The 26,011-nt window shown below is 34.3% G+C and overlaps 2 protein-coding genes across 4 annotated transcripts in view; one reads left to right on the top strand and one right to left on the bottom strand.

Moving 5' to 3' along the window:
* LOC136039983 (HUWE1-associated protein modifying stress responses-like) overlaps window positions 1–8,800 on the bottom strand; it is a 38,525-nt gene extending 29,725 nt beyond the window's left edge. The window contains exon 1 of one of the 2 annotated variants that reach the window (XM_065724047.1): window positions 8,477–8,800. In XM_065724047.1, coding sequence (XP_065580119.1) covers window positions 8,477–8,708 — 232 coding nt within the window. In that variant the 5' untranslated portion in view covers window positions 8,709–8,800. The remainder of the gene's footprint in view (window positions 1–8,476) is intronic. The other variant, XM_065724045.1, reaches the window with a different exon arrangement.
* A 1,813-nt stretch (window positions 8,801–10,613) lies between these two features.
* The window catches only part of LOC136039982 (zinc finger CCHC domain-containing protein 8 homolog), a 40,051-nt gene continuing 24,653 nt past the window's right edge, over window positions 10,614–26,011 (top strand). For both annotated transcript variants that reach the window (XM_065724043.1, XM_065724044.1), the window contains exons 1-2: window positions 10,614–10,760; window positions 25,620–25,798. In XM_065724043.1, coding sequence (XP_065580115.1) covers window positions 10,671–10,760; window positions 25,620–25,798 — 269 coding nt within the window. In that variant the 5' untranslated portion in view covers window positions 10,614–10,670. The remainder of the gene's footprint in view (window positions 10,761–25,619; window positions 25,799–26,011) is intronic.

Raw genomic sequence — 26,011 nt, 5'->3', positions numbered from 1 at the left:
CCCTTTCTTCATCCACACTTTGGAGCTCTTGAATATTATTTACAGCTGGATTGATCACAGTATACTTGAAACCTTGGTTGGACTTGCCAAAATTAATAACACTACACTTGTGTCAATATTGAAGCTCATGTGCCATGTTGTTGCCCAGTTTTGAATATGGTCAAGATCTGCTTGTAGTGACTCATGATTGACTGTACCAAACAACTTTGAGTTGTCAGCACAGAATTAGATGATTTTTAGTTATTTGAAAAATATCATTTATATAAGTATTGAATAGGTTAGGTCCTAAAACAATACCCTGCAGGACACCACTGGTAACTCCACATCTCTCAGAGAGGATATTCTCCGTCATTACTAAAAAGCCTCACTCTCTGTGTTCTGTATCTAAGAAAGGCTGAGATCCAGCCCACAAGCTCTGCAATAATTCCACATGAGATAAGTTTTTGTTCAAGTGTGGATGTGGAACTTTGTCAAATGCTTTTGCAAGGTCAAGCAACAGGACATCCACAGGTAAACCCTGATCAATCAGGTCTGTAATAACATCATAAGTCTCTAGCAAATTTGTTTCTAAAGACTTTCCTGGTTGAAAACCATATTGGCTGGGTGGTAGTATCCCACTAAGTTTGAGATGCTTCATAAGAGAGTCATTTACCACTCTTTCCTGGATTTTAGCAACAGCAGAAGTTATACTTATGGGACAGTAGTTTTCTGCACTAGCTTTATTTCCCTTTTTGAACAAAAGGGGGACAAATACTGTTTTCAAATCTGTTGGCACTTCCTTGGTACATAGGGAAACTTTGAATAATTGGGAGACTGGCTCATGCCTTGATGATTACCATGCTTGCTCTTATTATATTCTTATACAGTGGTTTAATTAGGGTTTTTGTAAAATTGCTTGGTACTTCCCCTTTTTCAAAAATCCTATTCATAATCTCAAGTTAACTTATTTCTAACCCCAGAGCCACCATTTTGGACCCTTGAAAATAATAACGTTTTAAAGGGCAATGATAATCCCATGATAAAGGGTAGCCATTCTGCTCTCATCAAGTTACCATCAAAAGTGGATAATATTTATTACAGAAAATAAGTATTAAGAGTTGAATTAATTTAAACTGCATCTCAATGCTTGACTAAGCAGATGATTTGCTAATTGAATCTGTGTTACCTGTTTATGGATATTTGCCAAGTGAATTACCACTTAATGTAATCAGAGATGATTTGCTGTTTCACTTCAAGATGCTTGATGGTTATTGTTTATTTAGATTTTATTGGAAATTGGGCCCCTCTAGATTTTTATTTCTTAGAAGTAAGGGGCCCTTGCTATTAAAAATTCGTTTGATGTTTTAAGGAAGATTTAACACATTTGGAGGAATTTATTGTTAGTACTAAAGAATTTAAAGATGACAGTTTTTACAAAAGATTATTTAAATCAGAAACATCAAGAGCTTGTGCAGTTGGTGGCGAGTCTGAACAAGGAATAAGTGATAGTTTTATGCAGAACTGTGGAAAGCTCAAAGGCTCTTGTAAAAGCATTAGTTGAAATTTAACTTGAGACCCAGCACATTGCCATAAAGAACTTTTAGTGCACAGTGATAGCCTAAGCACTCCTGCTTCTCTCTTAGTGAAAGCAGCTAAAACCAGAGTTATTTCAAAAGGGATTAACGTTTGGCTTGAAGCTATTTGAAAGCAAAATACTGGATGCATGTAGAGGACGCCTGTTTTGATCTGTTTTAAAGATCTTTTTTAGTGTGTGTAATGCAATCATCTCTTCAATTGAATGAAAACTGATTTTTTTGTTTAATTGCCTTATATTATATACCCTCGTTTGTTCCTCTGTTTTCAGTATCCTTTTGATATATTTAATGTTATGTTTATTATAATATGATTATGCTCCTGTGTGTGTGTGTACTGATCCAAATGAGTCCCTCAACAATCCCTTTTCCTTATTTTTGTTTGTTTCTTAGTTTTTCCTTATCTTTCCTTACTTTTTCTCACTTATCCTTATCTCTATTATATATTGATTTTTACTTTGTTTTCCTTATTCAATTCTTATCTGCTATTCATTATTTCAGATTCAGCAGTTTTGGCTTTTCTTGCTTTCAATTTTGTGCTTGCACAAAAATGAATTCACCATTACCTCTGTATAGATGCCACAGCTCTGTTGCGACAATGACAACCTTTGGTATGGTAAGTTTGGTTGCAGAGGACATCTACCATCAGTAAATTGACAACTTCTTTTAGTGACCAGAGTGGTATCAAGTCTTTGGGGAACATTTTGTTGAGTTACAAAATAATAGATACTGAAAGTATAATTACTAATTCTGTTGGAAGTAGAAATCAGAAGAATGACAATCCTAATTTGGCTATTAAAAGTAAGTATGCTTTGCAATTAAATGATTCTGTCTCCTCTAAATGAGATGGTATTTTCTCTGTTCTTCACCCGAACATTCAGGGACTTGAAACAGATAGTTAGTGGTGGAACTCCTGATATTATTAGATTATATGAAACTTTCCTGGATTCGAATAAGGATATGCTTTTAGATATTCCAGGATATAGGATGAAGAGGCTGAACAGGAAACAGATGACAAGAGGTGGCCTTGTCCTTTATATTGCCAATCATCTTGCATACAATGTCTGAAGTGATTTGAGTAGAAATGAGGAAATATTCATTGAATCCCTTTTTATTGATATTAAGTCAGGGTGTAAGGATTTAGCTGTGGGTTTGGTTTACAGGTCCCCTAGTGGTTCTATTCCTTCATTTATGGAAATTCTGGAAGAGGTTTTGGACTCAGTCCCAAAGCAATTTCAACTCAGTCCTTATGAGCAATTTCAACCACAACCTGTTGGATCAAAATTCTGCTTCACCTATAGATTATTTTTGTCAATAAGGCTCTCTTTAGGAACTACCTTCACTTTGCATACCAACCCAAGTTACTGAGACACATGCATCTCTTGTTGATAATATTGTTTTGTCCCTAAATGTCTTAGATAATTTGGTGCTGATTAATGGTATTTCTGATCATTTTCCTGATATAACAGTGATGATAAAGCTCAGCTTATAGCAGCATCATCCAATCTCCCCTTTTTCTGTTTTGGTGATACTGAACTGAGTCTACTTAATTCTCATCTGACTAGTCAGCCATGGGATAGTTTGGTTTCTGAATTGGAATTTAACCACTCTTTTGATTTATTTTATGATTTAGTGAAATAAGGTATCCTAGAAGTTTGCGATCAGGGTACAGTGCTCCATACTTTGAAAAGAATAGCACCTCTGAGCCCATGGATGACTCCAGGTCTCCATAAAATCTGGAAAAGGAAAACAATTTGTGGAAGCTTTGCAATGCTTCATCATCTGTCAATGGTTGCAATTTGTTGCAAAATCTGTACCAGTTTGCGAGCTCATCATCAATGGTTCAAGGTCTGTAGTATATTTACTTATCTGTATGGAAGGCTATGTCTAAGCATTATCATAGGAAATTTTCTGAATGTGGAAAGGATGTTGGGGAGACATGGTATTTAATTAATTTGGTTCTTAGACCTACTCCCCTTTTGCCTTCAGTTCCAACAATTCTGACAGTTTATGGTGAAACTGACCAAGGAGAAGATGTTCAGCTAGAGCTTACCTCTTATTTGCTAATATAGGGAAGACAACTGCTTCCTCTGCAATTTCAGAGCCTATCTTGGACCCTTATGTTGAAAGTCAATGGTCTTGAACTCTGTACTGTGTAAATATGGTTTTTGGAGTGATCCTGCTAATTACAGGCTGATTTCTCTCCTATCTATTTTCAGCAAAATTTTTGAAAAGGCTATGTTATCCAGGCAAATAAAGATGGCTTTTGGAATGATCCAGCAAATTATAGGCCAATTTCTCTCCTATCTGTTTTCAGAAAATTTTTCAAGAAAGCTATGCTATCCAGGCTTCTTAGTTTTCTGGATGCAAAAGAATTTTTGCATGATTTCCAGTTTGGATTCCAAGCAAATAACTCTACAGAGCATGCTGGCACAGCTCCCTTGAATTTCATTGATTTGGCAATAGATTCTAGTCAGCTTCCTGGTCAGTATATCCTGGCAGCTTCATTTTTCAATATTTGCAAAGCTTTTGATTCTTTGACCCATTGGATTCTTCTTTGGAAACTATCACATATTGGTATAACATCAAATGCTTTCTCTTGATTTGAATCATATTTTCTGGTAGAATTATTTCAATTGATCCCCTTTTCAAAGCCCTTCTGAAGTAGAGTATGACCACCTTCAGGAATCTGTCCTTGACTTTGTTTTATTTCTGATTTATGTTAATGATCTGTTTTCAGCAGTCAAAAACACCAGGGCTCTCTAGTATGCTGCAAGCTGTCATCCTGTTGTTTGTTCATGTTCCAATACTACTTTTAATGAAGATTTTCTTGTTGCTTTTGCAGATGACACCAATCTTTGACTCTTGGGAAGATAGAATATGATATCCAAAACTCAGACACATGTTTCCTGAATCGATTCTGAAGTTTCTTTTTTTTCTGCCTTGTCCAGTCATATGTTTTGTTTTGCCCCATTGTATGGATGTCTATTTTTCCTTCTTCACTGTGGTCACTTTTTGTTATACATAAGAAAGCAGTGTCTGGTTATGGACACCAACCATTCAGAATGGTTGGTCCATTCCTCACCAAAACCACTCCTAAATCTACAGTCTATTTACATTTTTCGTTGTGCTTCCTTTGTCTTTCATCAGCTTCATGACAATCTTCCAAATTTTTCAAAAAAACTCCTGTGTTTATTTCTGATTCAGCTCCATATGACCTTTATTTTTCTCATAATATCTGCATTCCTCCTACCCTTACTATGCAGTTTGATTTCAATCCCCTCATTGCTCATCAATAGGGATGGGGTTCCCTACCTTCTTCAGTACAGAGATGCCACTTGTTTGGGATTTAGTTCTCTTTTGGATCTTATATGTTGTTTGACTATTGTCCTCTTTTTTTGGTTGTTGCTTATATTTTAGTTTTTTAGTGAACCTCAGAAACTATCTGTTTGTAGAGTATATTTTCGTTATGCTAAATTCCTTCTCAGTTACCCTTCTTGGACTAGAAATAGTTACTTAATGAATAAATTCCGCCTAGTTTCTCCTACATCTATTATTGATAAAAGGCTTCATGATTTTTGTTCTTCTATGTCGATATGGTCAGCTATGTCTCACCCATGGTCAGCATTACTTATTTAATTGTTTGTTTGTGTTGATTTGTATTTATTTGTAGCTTTTTTCCCTCTTATTACTCCATCTTAAGGGCGCTCTTTTTTGTAGATGGGTTATAAATAAATTGATTGTATTTTTTTCTTTTTTTTTTGTATCCCTAGCAATGCAGCCTTTTGAAGAGGAATGATAGTATTGTATTTTGAATCTGTATTTATTGGTGAATAAAATCTGAGCTCTGAACTCTATAGGTTTGGGGATAAAAAAAATGTTAAAACATTGGTTTCAAACTTAATATTTCATTATAAATTAATTTTGTAAAAGTTACATAATTCACATTGATTTGTCATAATTAAGTTGAATAAAAAAAATAAAAACAATTCTGCCATGTATTTTTCTTATTCTATTATACTACTTTAAAACTACAGTTTTGACTAAATGTTGAAAAATATCAAAGCCAACAGAAGAAACATGGCAAATGGATAGATGGCAAAATTGTCTTGAATTGTTTATTTTCAACTTAATTGTGAAAATCAATGCTTTGCAGATAATAAAACTTAAAAAAAAAAATGGATTTACAATCAAATGGCAAGTTTGAAACCTATGTTTTAGCCTTTTTTCATACCCAAAACTAAAAGAAGAAATTATCATTTTAAAGGGTCCAAAAACAGCTTAAAATTGATTTTATAACAAAAGCAATTATTATGTTCAAAAAGAGCATAAAAAGGCATCATGTGGTATGTTTACTTTATTTGTAGGTCAGAAATGTAGACTGCTCCATATTTACCCTTCACTTTGTTTTAGAAACAACCCCTCTCCCTCCCATAATGTGCAAATAGATACCAAATACACTCTACTCCTTTGTTGAATTCATTTAATAGCAAAGAAGCAACATCAATGAAACCAAGAAATAGAAAAATGCATTTGAAGTATGTAATTTGGTTCATATAGGCCTACTAAGAAATAATGAGGGGAGGGAAGGTTAAACTATAGTGTAAGTAGCCTACTTTTAGACTAGAATTACAGCCTAAGTAACTGTTTTGGGATTTTGAAGTTATCACAATGTTTCCTTTGGAGTGAGCTTAAAACCAATATTTTTTTTATTTCAAAATGGACCAAATTTACTGGTTTAAGATACCTAGTAGTTTACCAGCTAATTTGCTCTTTAACAGCAAAATCATTGTAAAAATCTCTATCATATCACTTCAAAAGCAGATTATATTACCATTGAATATGTAAAAAAAAATTTAACCAGTATGTAATTTGTCTGAATATTTTAATGCTATATAATATTCACATCATCAGATATGCTGATATACTTGCCATACATTAGAATCTTGACCACACATCTAATGCTTGGACCTAATCTTAAGAAATGGGTAATTGTATGATATACCATCTACCAAATATTCTTCTAATATGTTTCTCTGAAGCCCAATCCTAATGAAATATACCAAATCAAGATAAAAATATAAAGCTTTAGAAACAAATTTGGGTTAAATATCTGCAAATTAGGGGGGTTGGTGGTAAAGTATAGCAGCAAGGCATGCCTAATGTGTTAGGTACAAAATTATTCTGTATATTTTGAAGAAAGAATTCTTTTCAAACTTAGACTCTCCATAGACTTTACCCCCACCCCTAATGTGCAAATATATAGCACAAATTATATATTTTCCTTCTATTCTGTCACTTCTCTTTGTCTTGTCTCATGTTAAGCTGAAAGAAATCAACAAAAAAAAAACTGATTCTATAATGCACTGATAAAGAACAACTTGTGTTGTATGGGTTTTATCATACAAGTCCCAAAAATTGTTGTTTAATCTTTGACACAGTATCTCAAAGTTAGAAAACATATCCTAATCAGAAACATCACAACAACCTTGGATTAACTGAAGACAAGTTATTTAAATAAAAATGAATTTGATGTATTTAAATAAGTATATTTCATCTAAATTCAAATGTTTTCCATGACAAAAGTCAAGTGACCTTATATATATATATATCTATATATATATAGGAAATCAACTTTTTAATCAGAATATATGATCAAGATTAAAGGTAAAATTATAGTTTAGTGACTTCTTGCTATTGTGGAAAGAGTTTAGGTTAGAAATTTGAAATTTTTTGACAAAATAACATTTTACCTTAATTTTAAATTACCAGTTGCTTTTTCTCTCCCTTTAGTTCTGAAAATGCAATTCCTGTTATTTAAGTAGAATTCTGAGCCATATCAATGTTTTTTTTTCAAAGTTTAGGAAATGTATTTTCATATCTTTAAAACCTTACAAATTGGGATTGAGCAAAGTTGTGAAGCTGAAAACAATTTTGTTGTACTTCAATCAAGCAGAAGATCTATTTTGCAAGGTTTCACTTTTATAGCACACATAATTTTAAAGGTCATCAAAGGTCAGGACCCTCTAGAGGGAGAAGGAGTGGAGGTAGGCTAGGTACTTTAAAATACCAGTAAAATTCTAGTTAATTGACTTCTTGCTATCTCAGAAAGGGTTTAGGTTAGGAAAATGAAACTTTCAGGGATGAATCTACAGACTAAGGTAAGTCCCAGGAAGGTATTTTGAAGCAACTACCTCCACTCCTTCTCCCTCTAGAGGCCCTTGACCTTTGATGACCTTTAAAAATATGTGTGTTATAAAAGTGAAACAGTTCAAAATAGATCTTCTGCTTAATTGAAGTACAACAAAATTGTTTTCAGCTTTGTAACTTTGCTCAATTCCATTTTATAAAGTTTTAAAGATATGCAAATACATTTCCTAAATTTTGAAAAAAAACATTGATATGGCTCAAAATTCTACTCAAATAACAGGAATTGCATTTTTAGAACTAAAGGTAGAGAAAAAGCAACTGGTAACTGAAAATTAAGGTAAAATGTTGTTTTGTAAAAATTTCAATAGGTATAGACCTGTCATGTAGGCAAATTTCAGGGCCCTTTAGAGGGAGAAGGAGTGGAGGTGGGTACTTTAAAATACCTTCCCAGGACATACTGTAGCCTGTAGACCCATCCCCAACAGTTTCATTTTCCTAACCTAAATCCTTTCTGAGATAGCAAGAAGTCAATTAATTAGAATTTTACCAAAATACCTTCTGGGACATACTTTAGCCTGTAAACCTATCCCTGAAAGTTTCATTTTCCAAACCTAAACCCTTTCCAAGGAAGCAAGAAGTAACTAAACTAGAATTTTACCAGATTAAACACTTGGCAAGTAGGCTACTGAGGACTAGCCAATTCTGTGCAACCTAATAAGAAGATAGCTCTACCAAGAAATTTCAGACTAGTCAACCTTTATATAACTGAGCAACAGCCATCGCAGATTCTTGGAATACATTCCACAGTTCCTGAGAGTTTCTTTCACTTTCAATTTTGAACTCTTCATCATAGTCTTCAGCTTCAATACCCTCTACACACTGCCTTTCATAGGATGATAACCACCCTTCATCTCCTCCAATGCCAAGTGAGGAAAAACATGGAAGAAAGTTATTTTGATTATTGTCATCTATGTTTTCGCTCATCATGAACACAAATTCTTGTGTTTGTTATCTTTCCAGAAAATGGGCTGAGTTAAAGGAATAAATTTGAGAAATTCTTCCTGGTATGTGCACTAGCTCTTTGACGCCATCTATTTGAAATGACTAGCCGCTCTCTTCGAATTTACCCTGGCATAATATGCTTTGAATTCAAAGGGGCGAAAGGACTGTTTGCAGTCTGTATACCCACATACAAATTCTGGAATTAGAAAGTGCTTTAATGAACAGGGTTCAGGAATAAAAATTAAGTACTAGGAATCAAAGAAAAAAGGAGTTTAAATCTTTAAAAGAACAAATTGTAGTTTATTATTCTCTGAAGAAGAATAGGCAAATAAATAATTGCAATACTAGAAATTACAATACTCATTTGTAATGAACTTATTATCATGTCTAGATTGCAAAGTAACATTATTACTTTTAAGCCATTTATCCGATATCCTAACAACAGGTGTTTTTTAATAATTTCCTTGATATTTGCCAAAATTGAATAGTAGCATGACAAATCTCAATACCAACTAGTCACAAAATATAGTTATGTTTTTGTAAAGGGTTTGAATATATTTCTCCATAAGATTTTCTAAACTGCTATATATACCGCTGAGGATTTTTATACTTATTTTGATACATGTCATCCATTCATATTTCCACGATTAGTTGTTAATAAATCAGAATTTTACAGGACAATTCTCTTATTTAAAGCTAAATCTGTGTCAAATTCCAAATTTTTATTTCTGTGCTCAATAGACATATCGAGATTTAAACGTTTGAATGGAATGTCTGAAAATATCAAGATTAAAAGAAAATATAATTAGAAATCTTCACAGCTTGAAACCCTGAGAATTTAAATCACCAATCTATACTCATCAAACACAAAGATAATAAACACATAATTATTTTTTTTATCAAAAAATTATGCAGAATATATTAAATATCATATTTTCTTATAGATGGTGATCAGCTTTTGATTTTTTTTTTATATTGCGGGTTGGTCTTTATAACTCATCTATATAACATATCAATAACATATTAATTCCAACAGATTTATTAGAATTTAAACCCTTACCAGATTTTAGAATAAATTTACGACCATTTCCACTACATACCTACGATACATAATTGTCGAGGTTCCCTTTTAATTGCGGGTACTTCTTTTTTAGCAAGTTTATTGAACCAGCCTATTATGCGCCCCCCAAGGAAAATATTGAATCTGCCCCTGCAAGCAGTTATATAATGCCTTGAGGTGAAAAAATTGCTCAAAATGAAATAAAAATTGCTCAAATTGAAGAGCATGAACCATCAAATGAGACAAGATTAAGAGGAAGACTCAAAAACGTAAATTCATGATGGTTAAACATGAACAGCCAAGACCATTAGATGTGACAAAACCAGTTGGAGCAGCTATGGCAAAAGTCATTGAAATATTATCTTAAGTAATGGTAAACGAAAATGAGAATCAAATAAATATGTGGTAAGAATGTTTGTAACAACAATATTCACAACATGTCAAAACAGGAAGTCAAGAACAAAAAAAATATTTGGTTAGAGTATAAGTGACAGCGAAAGATACAATCCAAAGAGGGAAAGGACAAAGAAATACGCGGTTGGAAGACGAGCGAAAATGAGAATCACAATGTGTCAAAAACATAAATGATGAAAAAGAAAACACGTGGCTGGAAAACTTGTGACACAGACAACCCCAATGCATAAGAGATGGAAGTGAACAACAAAGAAATATTCGTATGGATAACAAAAAATGTCGAGAGGAACAACCTCTTCAGAATGATTTAACGCAAACAAGCTTTGGCACGATACCTAGCATAAACAAAAGAAATACTGATACGGAAATAAGTGTTTTTTACAAAAAAGTTTCTGTCTTACTTTTCGACACTTGTACTACATTCTTTTAAGGCAACTCTGACACGATAGTATTACATTTTGAAAATATAAGAAATGGAATTATTCGTTTTAGACTGCACCCCTTCCAAAGATACCGAACTACAGCGTTCATGTGATAGTGGCTTTGACCCGACACTTGATTTTGTGAGTAATTTTGGGGTTAAGAGTAGGCTATGACAGGATGGTCTCTGTAGGTAGCAAAATACTTAGTAGGCTAATATGATGCTTCTTAGACTGAGAGAAATTTTCTGGAGCATAGAGAAGAAATTCTGGAAGCTCCATCCAATTACACCAACAACAACAGCTGTAGACAAAGTTTTAAGAGAAGACCAGTGCAGTCTTAGAAACAGTAGAGGATGTATCGACCAAATTTTCACTCTTGGGTCAATATTTCAGAAGTACCTTAGTTGTCAAACACCTTTGGTCCTCCATTTTTCTGATCCATTTTTTTTCTTTTTTTTTTGCAAAAAAATAACCAAGTAATGACAGCTTGAATGTTAAATAGCTTAAAAAACTGTCAAGAGCTCATTTTGTGTTAAAAACAGGAAACTGATTAAATTGAATATTCTTTTCTTATCAGGGTGCATTGGATATAATGTCCACATTTTGCATTGTCACAATATAACAATGGCTTCAAGAGATGTTGTTCCTAGTCAGGACTAGGAAGACTTCTCCTGTTTTGAAGGAAAATTTTTACAGTGGTTCCAAAACTGAACTGTTGAATCATTAGTGCCTTTACCCTGCTGTAATTTTGGTTGTGTTTGTAAGTAAATTCTTTAGAACAATTTAAATAATCTTAAACATTGAATTAAGTATTTTGCAGGAAGATTGTTTTTATAATTCTACTCTTTTGCTTGATTCTTTGTCCCACTTAGTATGATGTCAAAACTTCTTGCCCCCCCCCCCACCCTATATCCATCTTTGATTGAATATAATCAAATGCAAAATTGTAATAAGTTATTCTGAACTAAAACTCAAAAATAATTAAGATTCTTATGTAATAATATGCAGCATGTTTCTAATATTAAGAATATTATGTTTTCTTCCATTGTCACCCATGTCTTTAAATCAATTTTTATGGCACTTGGTATCTACCAAGTACTGTTAATTTGGAAAAACTAGAAAAAATGGAGTATTTTTAACTTACAAAGGGGTGATTGGATCTTAATGAAATTTGATGTTTGGAAGATATTGTGTGAGATATTGTGTCTCAGAGCTCTTATTTTAAATCCCAACCTGATCCGGTGACATTGCAGGGAGTTGGGGGGGGGGGACCCAGAAATCTTGGAAAATGCTTATAAATGTCATAGATAAGTGATTGACATAGCCAGACTGGATCCACTCTGTTTTGGGGAGTTAGGGGTAGGGTTCTGTGATTTGGCAAGTTTGGTGTTTCTGGATGTGCTAGGATGATGAAAATTGGTAGGCGTGTCAGGGAGCTGCTCAAATTGACTTGATAAAGTTGTTTTCCCCGATTTGACCATCTGGGGGGATGAAGGGAGAGGAAAAATTATAAAAATTGAGGTATTTTTAACCTACAAGTGGGTGATCAGATCTTAATGAATTTTGATATTTGAAGGACTTTGCAACTCAGAGCTCTTATTTTAAATCCCAACCAGGATTAAGCCTCTGATTTTCTTTTTAAAGCAATCTATTGGTTCTTAGAATTTTGCCAGATGATACCATATGAGCTCTTGGCTCTTCCAACCTCATCACAAGAGCCATATGAGCTCATAACTCTTGTTAATAATACTTGATACCCAACAGGTCTTGGTCATTATTTTCCAATAAGATAGACTGAATACTAGGTCAAGAAACTTGTAGCAAAGAAATATAAAACATTATTAGATTCAAATAACAAAGGAATATATTATTTAGGGTAATATCTAGGCCAATCCAGGGGAGGGTATGGATGCATTGTCAGAAATATGAACATGACCTCCAAAGTGAGTTCAGTGCTGGATTTAGGTTTTTTCCTTGGGGAGAGGGAGGGGGTGGGCAAATGTGCATTCTGCTGCCCCATGCCATACCATCAACACTGCAAATAGGCCTAATACAATTTCCTGCTAGAGTGAAATTTGAATATATTTTCTGGGAAAATAAAATGGTATTTATTACATATACTGTATGTTAATTGTTAAAAGTGCTGGTTTTATCAACTTGTAGTTATTTCCTACCGCTTTAGAAAGATGTATATATACATGTATTGAAAAGCTAGTGGCCATGTACAAGAAAAACAAACAAATCAAAAAAAGCTCAAAATTGAACTAATCAAACAGTAGACTCAACACATTGAAATTACATCTTCTGTACTTCTAAAACTTTCTCTACAAAACATCTTACCTTAGTAATTAGGTCCCAAGAAGATGTTTCTAAAATACCTAGGAGCTGTGGTGCATCCACAAAAAAAATATTCCTTAAGTGTTTCAAACTTTAGCAGTTACTAAGAAAATGTTCTAAATCATTCCCATGCTTCCTGCAAAAGGTGTATCATCAGGTTTACAATGGGGCCCTTACCTTCATTTCATACACAGAAAATATCAGCATTATCTTGTAGGGATTCAGCCTGTTATGGCCATGCTGCCTTTTTAGAAGAATTGAGCATATATTCTTATTGTAAGGTGCCTTTGGTAAATAGTTATTGGGCTAATGTAATATATATTACTGAAACTTAATCATTTGTTTAGTATTCTTGTGAGATAAATTTGGTGAAATCAGATCATGTATAACAGCCAAACCACTAAAAGTATTTTGCAGCCATAGCCTACTACTTTTTTTAAAATGCATGACCTGCAGGGACCCCAATTGTATCACCATAGTAGTCCCCACACCCTGCAAACATAATTGGCAACTGGTAGGACTTTAGTCATGAAAAGGTAGCCTATTAATGCATCTTCATGTTTTTAATTCCTATTGTTTATTTTTGTCAGATTAGAGCACATATGGCTGCCTTTCCACAAGCAATTATCAATTTAATGTGTTTTTTCTGGTCCCCATTTGCTGCAAGTGCAAATCTCAAGTACGTATACATCTGGGGCTACTTTGATTGATAAACTTTTATAAGTGAATTGAGAATCATTGTGTCTGTTGGGTTTCCTACTTTTGAAAAATGAAAGTCTCTGTCTTGGATGCATTTAGCTTCAGTTTCTTTGATTCTAAGTAAGGTTCAGCTAAGTGCAGGAGAGTTTGCAGCTTCTTAACTGACTTGGCTACTACAGCTGCATTATCAACTAACAGTAAACAAGAAACTGGAGTATTTGCAGGGTTCCCACATGTTCTGGAAAATGAAAGACCAATTTTCCAGTCTTGAAAAACACCTAGAAAATGCGGAAAAAATAAAATGTGTTGGAAATGTTTCAGTTGTCCTGGAAAACAATTTTCCCTTCTTGTTGTGAATACAAACATGTCAAACCTTTAATGTCTGTTTCTGTTAACATCCTTGTCATTTTGGTAACAGAAACCGAACATGCAACAGCAATGTTTATGAAACTCCTTAAGGTTCTTTTCAATACAAGATGATATACTGCCTCAGACTGTGACAAAGTCCTTGTTCATTACAAAGTATTATTTGGGCATTCAACTGCATGCCTTAAGAAGAATTCCAAAATTTTTCATACAGTTGCAGGCTCTACATTTTTTTTTTAGAGATTCTTTGCTGGCAGAGCATGCAGAACTGTGGGATATAATAAAATATCCTCTAACACTGTCTCATTGACAAGTAGCAGTGGAGCAAGGGTACTCTGTGAACAAGGACTTGCTAGTCAAAACTTAGAGGAAAGTAGTCTGATAGCATTATGCTGGGTCCAAGATGCATTTGTTAAGTGTGCAGCTGATGAAACCCTGCTAAGAGACTTAATTCAATCCTGCAAAGGAGCAAGAATAAGGTGCATATAATGTCCTGAGGATGAAAAAAATAATAAAGAACAAACTGCAAATGAGAAGAACAGAAAGGAGAGGATGCAGAAAAGAGGCAGACAAAATGGCAATGAAACCAGAGAAAAGACAGACTCCACAATACTGTCCAAGTCCAATGCTTTCCATAAATGTATAGGCAAAAAAAGAGAAGCCCTAGACCCTTTAGCAAAACCACTATAAGACCCACAGTAGAGTGTCAAGTAGCTACAATGACAGATATTTATTTTAGAAATATTTATATCGAGCTTTTTGCAATACAGGATATGATTAAAAATTGATAACTATATTTTGATTTTTGCAGTTTTCATTTTGACTTCAAGTGACTTAAGAGTCAGATGTACTAAGCCAATTATAAATAAATAGCAAACAAATAAACTGTAGGAAGTTGTTTTGTGATTTATTGAGTATAAAGTATTTTGTGGAAAAATAAAAGAGAGAAAAAAAGATGAAAAAATACATCAAGGAATCTGGTTAAATGTACCAAATATAAGGTATAGAGTAGAAAATAGTACTTCTATATCCCTAAAGCTTGGGATATATAATGTAAACCAGCATTTTACTTTAATTTCTTGGAGTATTTTACTTGAGATCCATACCCTATTAAGTTAAATTGATTTTGTATTTAAATGCATTTAGCTTTACAAAAGGTGTATCCTTTTCAGCAAAATAATTGTTACAAAAACATGTTAAATCAAAATGATTTAGAATGACAATTTAATCTTATTAGGATAAACTGATTTTGCATTTAAATACATTTAGCTTTACAAAAGGTGTATCCTTTTCAGCAAAATAATTGTTACAAAGATATGTTAAATCAAAATAATTTAGAATGACAATTTATGCCATTTTATGTATGCAACGTGCCTTGGTGTGAGCAGATTCAATTAATTTAAAATTTTAATAATAGTTAATATTTTATAAAGTTTTAGTTACTGATAGTAAACGCAGCTTGACTGTAAGAAATTGGACTTTTAAACTGATATTGTAATGTAAAATAGTAGTGCAAGAACTAATGGAGAGAATCACTTCTGCGTTAGTAGTTTTGCATTGCAAATAGAGGTAAGTAGGTGGGAATTTTGGAAACAATAATCTTATACACAATTATAATACCAATGGTATGGGTATAGGTACAGTATATAGTATAGTTATGTGTCTATACTGGTATAGACACAATGTTATATCTATTTCGAAATGTACCCCAATATCATAATAATATCAGTATATTGCCCATCCGTAGTTGTAGTAGCTTGACTTCTATTGTGACCAACCAGCAGCAGAAAAGTCCTGGTAAATCATTTCAAGAAAATAGCGGGAACCCTGACTTACTAATGAGACAAATCTTTGGCAAAGTTCAAGATACTTTGCCAAGTCATTAATAGACAAAATGAAGAGCTTTGCTGACATCATGGCTCCTTAACAGGATCTTCTGAAAGTTCTGAATGGCCTAGATGCCCCTTGTTTGGCAATAGTAATTGCAAATAAAGTAATCTTATGCACATTAATTGATAAAGAAATGAAAGAGACCTTTGAATACTATCAAAGGCTGTTAATTATATATTAACTAAAATGAACTAGGTCAGGAATCGCGTTAATAATGAACTTTTATTTGTCTTTGAGATGGTCAGCTGATGCTGAAGCTCCCAATTTAATAATTCACAATTGACCTTCATAATTGTTCTAATAAAGTATTCTATTTCCATCATATTTTATTTTCACCAAACTTCACTTCTCAAGTGTATTTTATATAATAGACAAGTACCAACTGTTACTTCAACTGATCAAACATTAGCTGAAATGAAGGGTTCTTTGTGTCATTTAGCCAGCCGGCTGGAATCTATTCTATGAAGAGGTGGTCCCTCAAAACCCAGGCTAGGATTTACGCATAGGCCCACTAAGCCCCGGCCCAGGGGTGCGAAATGCCAAGGGGAGCAAAAAAAGCACTGGACAAGTTTTTGACAAAAACTGGACTGATGTGATTTATTGTTGAAGCCAAGTGCAGTTTGCTACTTATTCACAGAAAAGCAATTTTAAAACAACACAGGAATTCCATAGCCACTTATAAACTGTCAGCTGAGAATGGCAGCTGGGAGCTCGGTATCACCTCTCTTTGGCCTTGCTTTTGGCTCATCACACATCAGTTTTCTTCTGTTCAGGGCTTCATAAAAAAAAAATTTACCTGCTTACGTTTTTTTATGAATTGGTGCCCCCCTTTGAAACCCTGGGAATTTAAGGGGGCAAGTGCCCAAGCAGCATGTCGAGAGGGGCGTCAAAACAAGCTACAGAGTTGGATACCAATTTGAAAAAAATGGTGAATAAAGTTTGGTACCCCAGGCCACAAGAGTCAAAAGTGATTGGAGTGCAATCATTTATTCGAAGAGAGGACAGGTTTGATCCTGGATCTCCAAAACGACTTATAGTATTAAGGTGAAACTTTAAGGAAATGTTGAGAGGGATGCCAAGCACAATCAAAACACTGTGTGCTTCCTGGTCGTGAAAAAGGAAATATCAGTACAATCTAAAGAAGGGCTGAGGATATTAAGTTGAAACTTTCAAAGTACGTTGAGGAGATGTTGAGGGGGCATCTGAGGGCAAGCATCTCTTCCCTCCTCCTTACCCTTTTCAGGTGTCCTCTCTGCTTGACATCGATCAAAACTTTGGAATTGTCATTTTGTTCAAACAAGTTAAAAGGTATTAAAGCTATATTTCCAGGGATGCCATGCTTCCATAGCCTTGAGGTAAAGATTGTAAATTATTCAATTTATCCATTGCTTACTTGCTCGAGTTGTCATTAGGAAAAGGGGAAGTATATGATTCTGGGTGCATCCAAAAAGGCTAGAGGTATTAAGTTGAAATATTTGACAATGCAGAGGGGCATGTTATGCTTAAATAAAAGGCACTATGAGCATCCACGCTTTAATCAAAAAGGAGGAACTGCAATATTTTAAGAACGACTGAGGGTATTCAGTTGAAACTTTTAGAACATGTTCAGGGAAGGCTAAAAGCGGTGAGAAGGCAATCGGGTCCCTCCTTTGCCCTTTTTAGTTGCCCTCCCTCCAAAAATATTTGGTGGAATTTAGAAATAGACATCTAGTTCAAAACAGTCGAAAGCTTAAACAACTATATCAGTGGGGATGACTTAACCCCCCGCAGTTCTGGAGAGGGATGCCAAGTACAGTAGGGATGCCAAGCAAACACACTGTATGCGTTGGTTGTCAAGAGCATGTATTATCAGTATCTAAGGAACTGTCGAGGGTATTAAGTTGACAATTTTCTGTTGATGCTGAAAAGTTATTGGAGGTCAATTAGCCCACGCGCTATTTTTAAAGGCTTCCTTCCCTCGTCACTACTCGAAATTTAAAAAAGGCGGTTTTGTTGAAAACAGTCAAAGGTCTAGTAATTACGGTTCTAGGATACGATGCTCCCCTGAGCCCCAAGGGCAAGAATGAGAATGATGCAATATGCCCTTTTTCACAATCAGGATTTATCATAGGCATTGCAATAGCGATGCCTAAGTAAAGAACGATGGTGGTGTAATGATTTTTTTTTCTGACCAAGGAACTTCTTATGGAAAGAGTTATCATAGAAACTTCAAAAGAGGATCACTTGATTTGGAATTGAAAGCTCTAGTTCCCTCTTAAAGGTTCGAAAGTGATTGAATGGCAAAAAGTCTCTCCGCCACCCATCATTTCCCCAAGCAAGGAGTGGTCATATAAACTTTAGAGGAAGCTCTTTTGATTGGAAATCTAAAGTTCTAGTTCAGGTCTCCCCCCCCTCGAAGTCCTCTTTTCCCCAAACACATCTGATTGAAATTATGATATAGTCATTTGGTTAAAATAGTCCAATAACATATAGCAATGCCTTCAGAGTTGACAAAACCTCCCTAAACCTAGGGGCGAGGATTATAAGTTATGCCCTGGGGGCATATAAGGTTTTTATAGAATGGATGGTCTCATAAACTTTGAACGAGGCTCATTTGATTCGAAAAATTGGAAGTTCAAATGCCGTTTTTAAGATTAAAAAGGGAATTGAAGGTAACCAGCCCCCTCCCCCCACACTCATCATTGCCAAAATACAGCCAGTCAAAATTTTGAGACAGCTATTTTGCTCAGCATTGTTGAAAGTTCCAGTAATTATGTCTTTGGGATGTCAAATCCCCTATGGCCATCAGGGCAAAGGTGGCAAGTTAGCCAATTTGTTCATTGTTTACATATAGTATATGTTATTGAGAAAGTGGACATGTTTAACCTTTACTTTCCAAAAAGACACATAACATTCACGTGAGCCTTTCAGAGAATGTTGAGGCGAGTGTTGGTTTAAATCAATACAAGTTGTGTGCCTAGGGATTGTCAAAAGGGCGTAAATCAGTAATGGCTAAGCATATTAATTTGGAGCTTTCAGGAAACGATAAGTGAGCTGATCAATCGACCGAAAAAGCAATAAATGCACACTACTACAACTACCACTGTCACCACAACTTCTACTTCTACTGCTATCTCTAAAACTACTGCTTCTATAGCGATTACTACCAAGACTGAGGATATTGAAATAAACATCTGAGGAAAGTTGAGGGGAAAGTTAAACTAAATCAAAACATAATATGTGCATACAGATTGCTGACATGGGCATATCAACAATATTTTCGGAACGGCTTACCGAGTCAAGAGGAAACTCCTAGGGCATCATGAGCGGGATGTTCAACTGACAGAAAGGCAACATGTACCTGCTATTATTGCTATTAATACTGATGGTACTACTACTACTAATACAACACTTACTGCTACTACTGTTCCTCCAATAACGCTGCTTCTATTACATTAGTACAATTAATGTTTCGCGTATGAAGATAAAAATTTAACAGAATATTAAGGGGGGATTTTGAACTAAATCAAAACATACTATATGCACGCAGATTGTCAAAAGTGCGTATTTAAAGAATCGATTTGGGTATTAAGTTGGGACTTTCAGAGTATACTTGAAGAGGAAGATCAACTGACAAAAGGTAATATGTGCATGCCACTACTAACACTGCTATCACTGCCACTTTTACTAATACTACTGCTACTAAACTACTACTACTACTTCAATTTCAGCAACTTCTTAGGCCTACAGTATTAAGATGAAAAGGACATCAAAAGGGCACATCAGCAATATTTTGGAATAGCTTTTCATATCAATGTGAAACTTCCAGGGCATCATGAGAGGGGTGTTCCACTGACGAAAAGGCTTGAAACACATGCTGCCTCATCTATTGTTAATACAATTGTTTAATGTTACTACTACTACTACTAATGCAACACGAATACTCCTATGACCACCACAACTCCTGTGATACTAGTACTATCAGGGCTAAGTCTACAAAAGTGAAAGTTTGAGAGGATATTGAGGGCAAATTTGAACTAAATCAAAAGACAGTATATGCAATCATATTGTCGAATGAGCGTATCTCAAGAATTGACTTGGATATTTAGTTGGAATTTTCAGAGGCTGCTTAAATGGGAAAATCAATTGACAAAAAGGCAATATGCGCATGCTGTTACTATACTACCACTACTACTATATTCTAGTTCGACTATTACTATTACTCCAACTACTACTTCTCTTGCAACTACTTGTAAGGTTAAGAGCATTAATATGAAAATTCAAGAAGTATCTGCTTGTAGAAGTTAATTAAAAGGACATATCAGCAATGTCATAGCAATGGCTAATTGTATTAAGTTGAAACTTACAGGACTTGATGAAAGGGATGTTCAACTGACCAAAAGGCAAAACATCCGTAAGGGTATGAAGGTGAAGTTTTTGGGGAATATTTAGGGGAATAGGTGAACTGAATTACAACACGCCGTCTGTATACGGGTTGTCAAAAGGGCATATTAACAATGTTTTAGGAACAGTTTTTTTGTGTGAAGTTGAAGCTTACTGGGCTTGTTATGGGGGGGGGGATGTTGATCTAACCAAAAGACAATATTTGCATTCTTATGTTACTCCCTCTACTCATACTGCTACTACCAGTTCTGCTATTATTACTATTTCTACTAAAGTTAAGGTTACTAGGCTACTATTAATCCTACTGCTACTACTATTACACCATTGCTACTACTATTACTACCGATAGTACTTGAACTTGAACTGCTACTAAATCTAAGGGTGGAGAAAATTTTGGGCAATCCTTAAACTGTATTGAACTATTCCGAAACGCACTATGCCCACACAAGTTGTCAAGAGGACGCTTCAGCAATATTTCAGAAACGGTGGATAACATCCAATTGAAACTTTCATGGTATTTTGAAAGGGATGTTGAAGTAAACCAAAGGTGCTATTTGCATACTGTTACTAATGCTACTATTGCTACTACATATGCTAAGGTGAAGCTTTGAAGGAGAATATAGGCAGATGTTGAACTAAATCAAAATGAATAACAGGCATTTAGATTATGGAAAGGATGAAAAAGCACAAGAACGGCATACATTTTCCAGCTAGACCTTTGAGAGTAAGTTGAGACGGATTTTGAACTAGTCAGAAGACACTATGTGCATACTTTTAATGCTACTTCTACAGTTACTGTAGCTAATGACACCAAGGGTATTAAGGTGAAACTTTTAGGGGTAGTTTTAATCAAACGAAAAGATTATATACTTGCAGGTTTTTAAAGGGCATATAAATAATATTATAGGCAGCACTGTTCTATCATATCTAGTAATATCATTGAAACTTTAAAGGAGCTAGTTTGATTGTAAATTAACTGACAAGGTCCATAAACTATGTCTTTAGGGATATAGGGTATGTCAACCCGACACAGTTATCCAAATTGCCTATTATGCTTTAAAACTAAATGCTGCTTTAAAGCTAAACCGAAAGGTACTGTGTGAAAGCTGGTTGCCAATAAGAGATTACTAAATTTCCTCTTACAATTTAATAAATCAAAGGAGTGTAATTGTATCCAGGTTTTCATAGACCATAGATTAAATTTTTGGAATTGTATTAAATTTTATTTTTCAGGTCAAGTAGAGGAGGTATAAAACTAAATTAAACAACACCATTTCTCTTTTTATAAAGGGCGAATGTTGTTAACAATTGTAGAAAAAGTTGTTTCTACCATATAAATAGCAAGCCAAACCATGGATTCTTACAGAAAAGAGTGAAAAGATATAAAATATCGTTTTTCAGAAATACGACTAAGTCAATAAAAAACGAACAGAAATTAGCCTAATTTAAATCAACTTTCTACCAAATAAGTTTTTCAAAGAAAATTAAAGAACTCTATTAAACAAAAAAGGATCAGAAATAAAATCAAATAATCTATGAAGCGTAAAACTACCACAAATCGCTATCAATAAATAAATGAAACCCAGAAACGATCAGAAATTACAATAAATAGCCAAGTCAAACTGAGAACGAGCAGAATTTTACAGGAGCATGGTTGACAACGCCCATGCTCTCTCAAGACCAGAACATATTTTTGTACTTAACTGAAAAAAAAGCACATAAATGAATATGCTTGGCCAGTTTAATATGCATATACTGATATTTATTCCTTTAAGTCTTAATAGTTTTTGATTTATTAAAGTTAAAAAAGTGAATGTTTTATTCAAAATATTCCAAAGGTCAAATAGCTGTAATCCCAGGGTTGACAAACTCCTTCCCGTCTCGGGTTAAGGGCTGTAAGTTATGCAAGTTGTCTACGTTAACATATAAGGTTATTTATATTGAAAAAATTGAAAAAATGTTCATGTTTGATCCTTGGTCTCGAAAAGGGCTTAGGGTATTTAGATGAAACTTTAAGGAAATGTTAAGAGGGATGCTGAACACAATCAAAACACACTATGTGTTTGCTGGTTGTGAAAAAAAGTGTGAGCAATATCTAAGGAATGGCTAAGGAATCATGTTTAAATTTTTCAAGGTATGTTGGGGGAATGGTTAAGAGATTGGAGGGCACCCCCTCTCCTTCCCTTTTAGATGCCCCTCCGCTCAACACTTATCGAAGTATTGAAAATTTATCCAAACTAGTCAAAAGGTCTAATAGCTGTGCCTCCAACGATGTCTGCCCCCCCCTCTCAAAGATCTGGGTCAAGGCTCATGATAATCTGCAACAGGTGATGACCTGCATGCACATAATATATTTTTATTTCACCCAACATCCCTCTGAACAGTCCTGAAAGTTACACATTAATATCACTAGCCTTAGTAAGCTTACTACTAACAACTGTGGTAGTAATACTACTGCTAGTAGTACTAGTGTTGGCAAAGTGTATTTTTGATATGTGCTAGTATACACAACATCCCCCTCAACAGTCCCTGAAAATTCCACATTAAAATCATTAGACTTAGTGATATTAGTACTAACAGCAGTTGTAGCAATACTACTACTAATAGTACTAGTATGTGCAAAGTACGTTGCTAACTTTGGTGCATATACTGTCTTTCATTAGCTATTTCACCAGGAATCGACTTTAGTCCCGCGGGAACTTAAAAGTTGCAAAACCCTTAGGCAAATTGAATATGTTTATCCCATTTCGTGCCCCCTCACCCAAGCTGAAACTTGAGGTATTCAAATGCTTTTTAAAACTTTTTTTTAATATAATTATGTTAGCAAACTCTTAAAATAGTGGTCACGTTACGCTAAATCAAATCTCTTGCTTCTTTTTTTTTTGTAAAATTTACATTAGCGGTCAACTAAAAAAAAAAAAAAAACTTGATCATTTGGAATCCAGTGCCTAGTATACCCAAACAAAGAGTGGGATGAATCTCTTAAAACTATTCCCAATAAAATTTAAGTACATATACTGAAATATAGAAAACACTGTATGTTTGAACCTGTAAATAACCTCCCCCCCCCTAAAAAAAGAGGTTTGGGCAGGGAGAACTTTCCTGTTTGGTGCATGGGATTATAAGTGTACTCAGCACGCGACAGGCTTCTATATATGGATTCTTATTGTCGCTTGTCTTCTAACCACAGACAATTTGAAGCTTTTCTTGATGTCATGACGTCACCATAGGTTCGATACAGCCATCCTGTGAAAAATACGAATTCTTTCTTAAAGCCCTGCCTATTTAAATCGTTTTTGTGGCCAGTCATCCCTGTTCCTCTTTTTCCAACCGTAGATTTCATTGTCCATTTTTTTTATCTTTACCCCATAAAGTTTTTTCCACGCCTTTTGCTTTAGTAGTTTTGATTCATACATCGACTCATTTAATTTCTTAAGGCGTGCTTTATAGATAACAAATACGTTTTTTCCAGTTTCCAACCACAGATCACTGTTCAAAATTTGTTTACAATTCAATATGATTCTCGCTGTCGTTTATTCCATGCCTTTTTGTTTAGCTGTCGTGATTCTCACTTTCACCAGTTTTCTAATCACATTTATCGGTGCTTCATTTTCATTAATCAATCCCTTAAACATTTTAAATAGCTTTAAATTAGAATCAGCGCCTTTGTAAAATTACTTTTTTTTGTTATTGGACCTTTAACTTTTGCCTTGGCTTGTCTTCTGTAATTATGAAAAACATAACGCGACCCTTTGTCTTTTTAAGAGAGGCTCATGCAGAAACAGGTTCTTTGCTAAAATGCTTATGTTGCTATTTATAGCTATTTCATCGCTTGGAGCATTTGTAAAATGTTGAACGTTGACTTTTCCTCTGGCTTGTCTTTTGTCATTATGAAATACATACCGCTCATACTTAATTTTCGAACAAAGGCATGGTAAGCGATTGATGACCTTATCCATGTCAAAATCCCAAACCTAATTATCATATGTATCATATTCAATTGGCACTTTTTGACACCGCTGTCGCTTATCGTCTAATCTCATTTCAATTTCAATTTTGACACGTTTTGATTCTCACTGTCGCTTATCTTCTAACTCCCTTTTTCTTTCTTCTTCATTTTGGATTTTCATTACTTCAGACAATTTGCCAATGCCCTTTGCTTTAGCTGTCCTTATTGGTCTAGTCTCGCATAATGGTCCAGGTTGTAGATTTGTTAATTGTTCAGATGGTGGGACAAAAACTTCTTTTCCTTCCAATGAATTATCATTTATAACACTTATTTGATGGTCCAGGTTGAGTGATTTTCACCCATTGTGAATTTAATACCAATTCCCTTTGCTTTAACTGCCCCTATAGGTCTAGTATTACATGATGGTCCAGGTTGTAAATTTGTTAATTGTTCAGATGGTGGGACAAAAACTTCTTTTTCTTCCAACAAATTAATACTTATAACACTTGTAAATTTTCGTTTTTTGGGTCTACCTCTAGATAAAATTCTCATACTGACATGTCTTTCTTTAATGCAGTCTTTTCAATGATATTTGATTATTGGAGCATATCCGATTTCTAACAAAGATTTCTACTAAGCTTCAAATTTTGGCTTTCTTTTTTCAGGTTTTTCAATTGTTGTAATCTCTTGTTGAAATATATAAATATTTTTGCAATCACCAGTTTTTTGCTCTTTATGTAATTTAATGTTTTTTCATACGGTTTTTTTTTCAAAGATATTTAATTATTAAATCAAGTCCGATTTCTAACAATGATTTCTACAAGCTTCAAGCTTTTGGTCTTCTTTTACAATGTTTTTGAATCGCTGTAATCCCTTGTCAAAATACGCATTAATATTTTTGCAATTGATAGTCTTTTGCTCTTTAAGCAATTTAATGTGTACTTTTCCATGCATGAAAATGTCATTGCAGTATTACACCTGTAACACTTACATGTCAGCCTTACATGTTGTACTGTAATACAATGTAATTACAATTGTAATACTGATGTATATAAAAAGTACGTCACTCACATAAATATTTGTTTTTCCAAAATTAAGGCTCTTAATGAGTTTTCTCAAACATCTGACCTATCTTGGTCCTTATTTAAGCCAGAATACTGCAGGATGCCAATTTTCCCGAAAAAATGTGAACCTGTTTCTGAGAAAAAATGATAATTATTGCCCACTTATATAGATAGCATATAGCGTTTTTCCTCTTTTTTTCTACTTGGGGTACAAACTTCATATTTTATTTGACCTAAACATTTGATTTGGGATTTACTGGGTATTTTGTTTTTATTTTATCTCAGTTTAACCATCATCATAATTTTTTTCAGAATAAGTCTCTAGGGTACAATGAAGATGAGGTGAAACCACCAAAGGAGACAACCAATTCTGGAAGATGCTTCAACTGTGGAGGGGATCATGTTTTGTCTGATTGCAAAGAAGAAAAAGATCATGTAAAAATAAGATCTGCAAGGAAAAGGTTGAGAGATTCGGGCTTGCTTGGAAACGTGTAAGTTTTTTTCGTTTGTGAAATGTCTAATTCATATCATTTCTGATTTTCGATACTATTGTGCTTACTTGTGTTATATTAATTATAGCATCATTGCTACTATTTTTCAATAATTTTTTCTTTATTTTAGTATATTCAGGTTTTATAGAACAGGACAAAACTAAATTTGTGTCTGAGCCCCCATGTTGAGGTTTTTATTATTATTCCTATAAC

This window comes from Artemia franciscana, chromosome 20 (genome assembly GCF_032884065.1).
Source record: "Artemia franciscana chromosome 20, ASM3288406v1, whole genome shotgun sequence".
NCBI lineage: Eukaryota > Metazoa > Arthropoda > Branchiopoda > Anostraca > Artemiidae > Artemia > Artemia franciscana.
The sequence above is the reverse complement of the archived record's forward strand: the minus strand, read 5'-3'. Positions and strand labels throughout refer to the sequence as shown.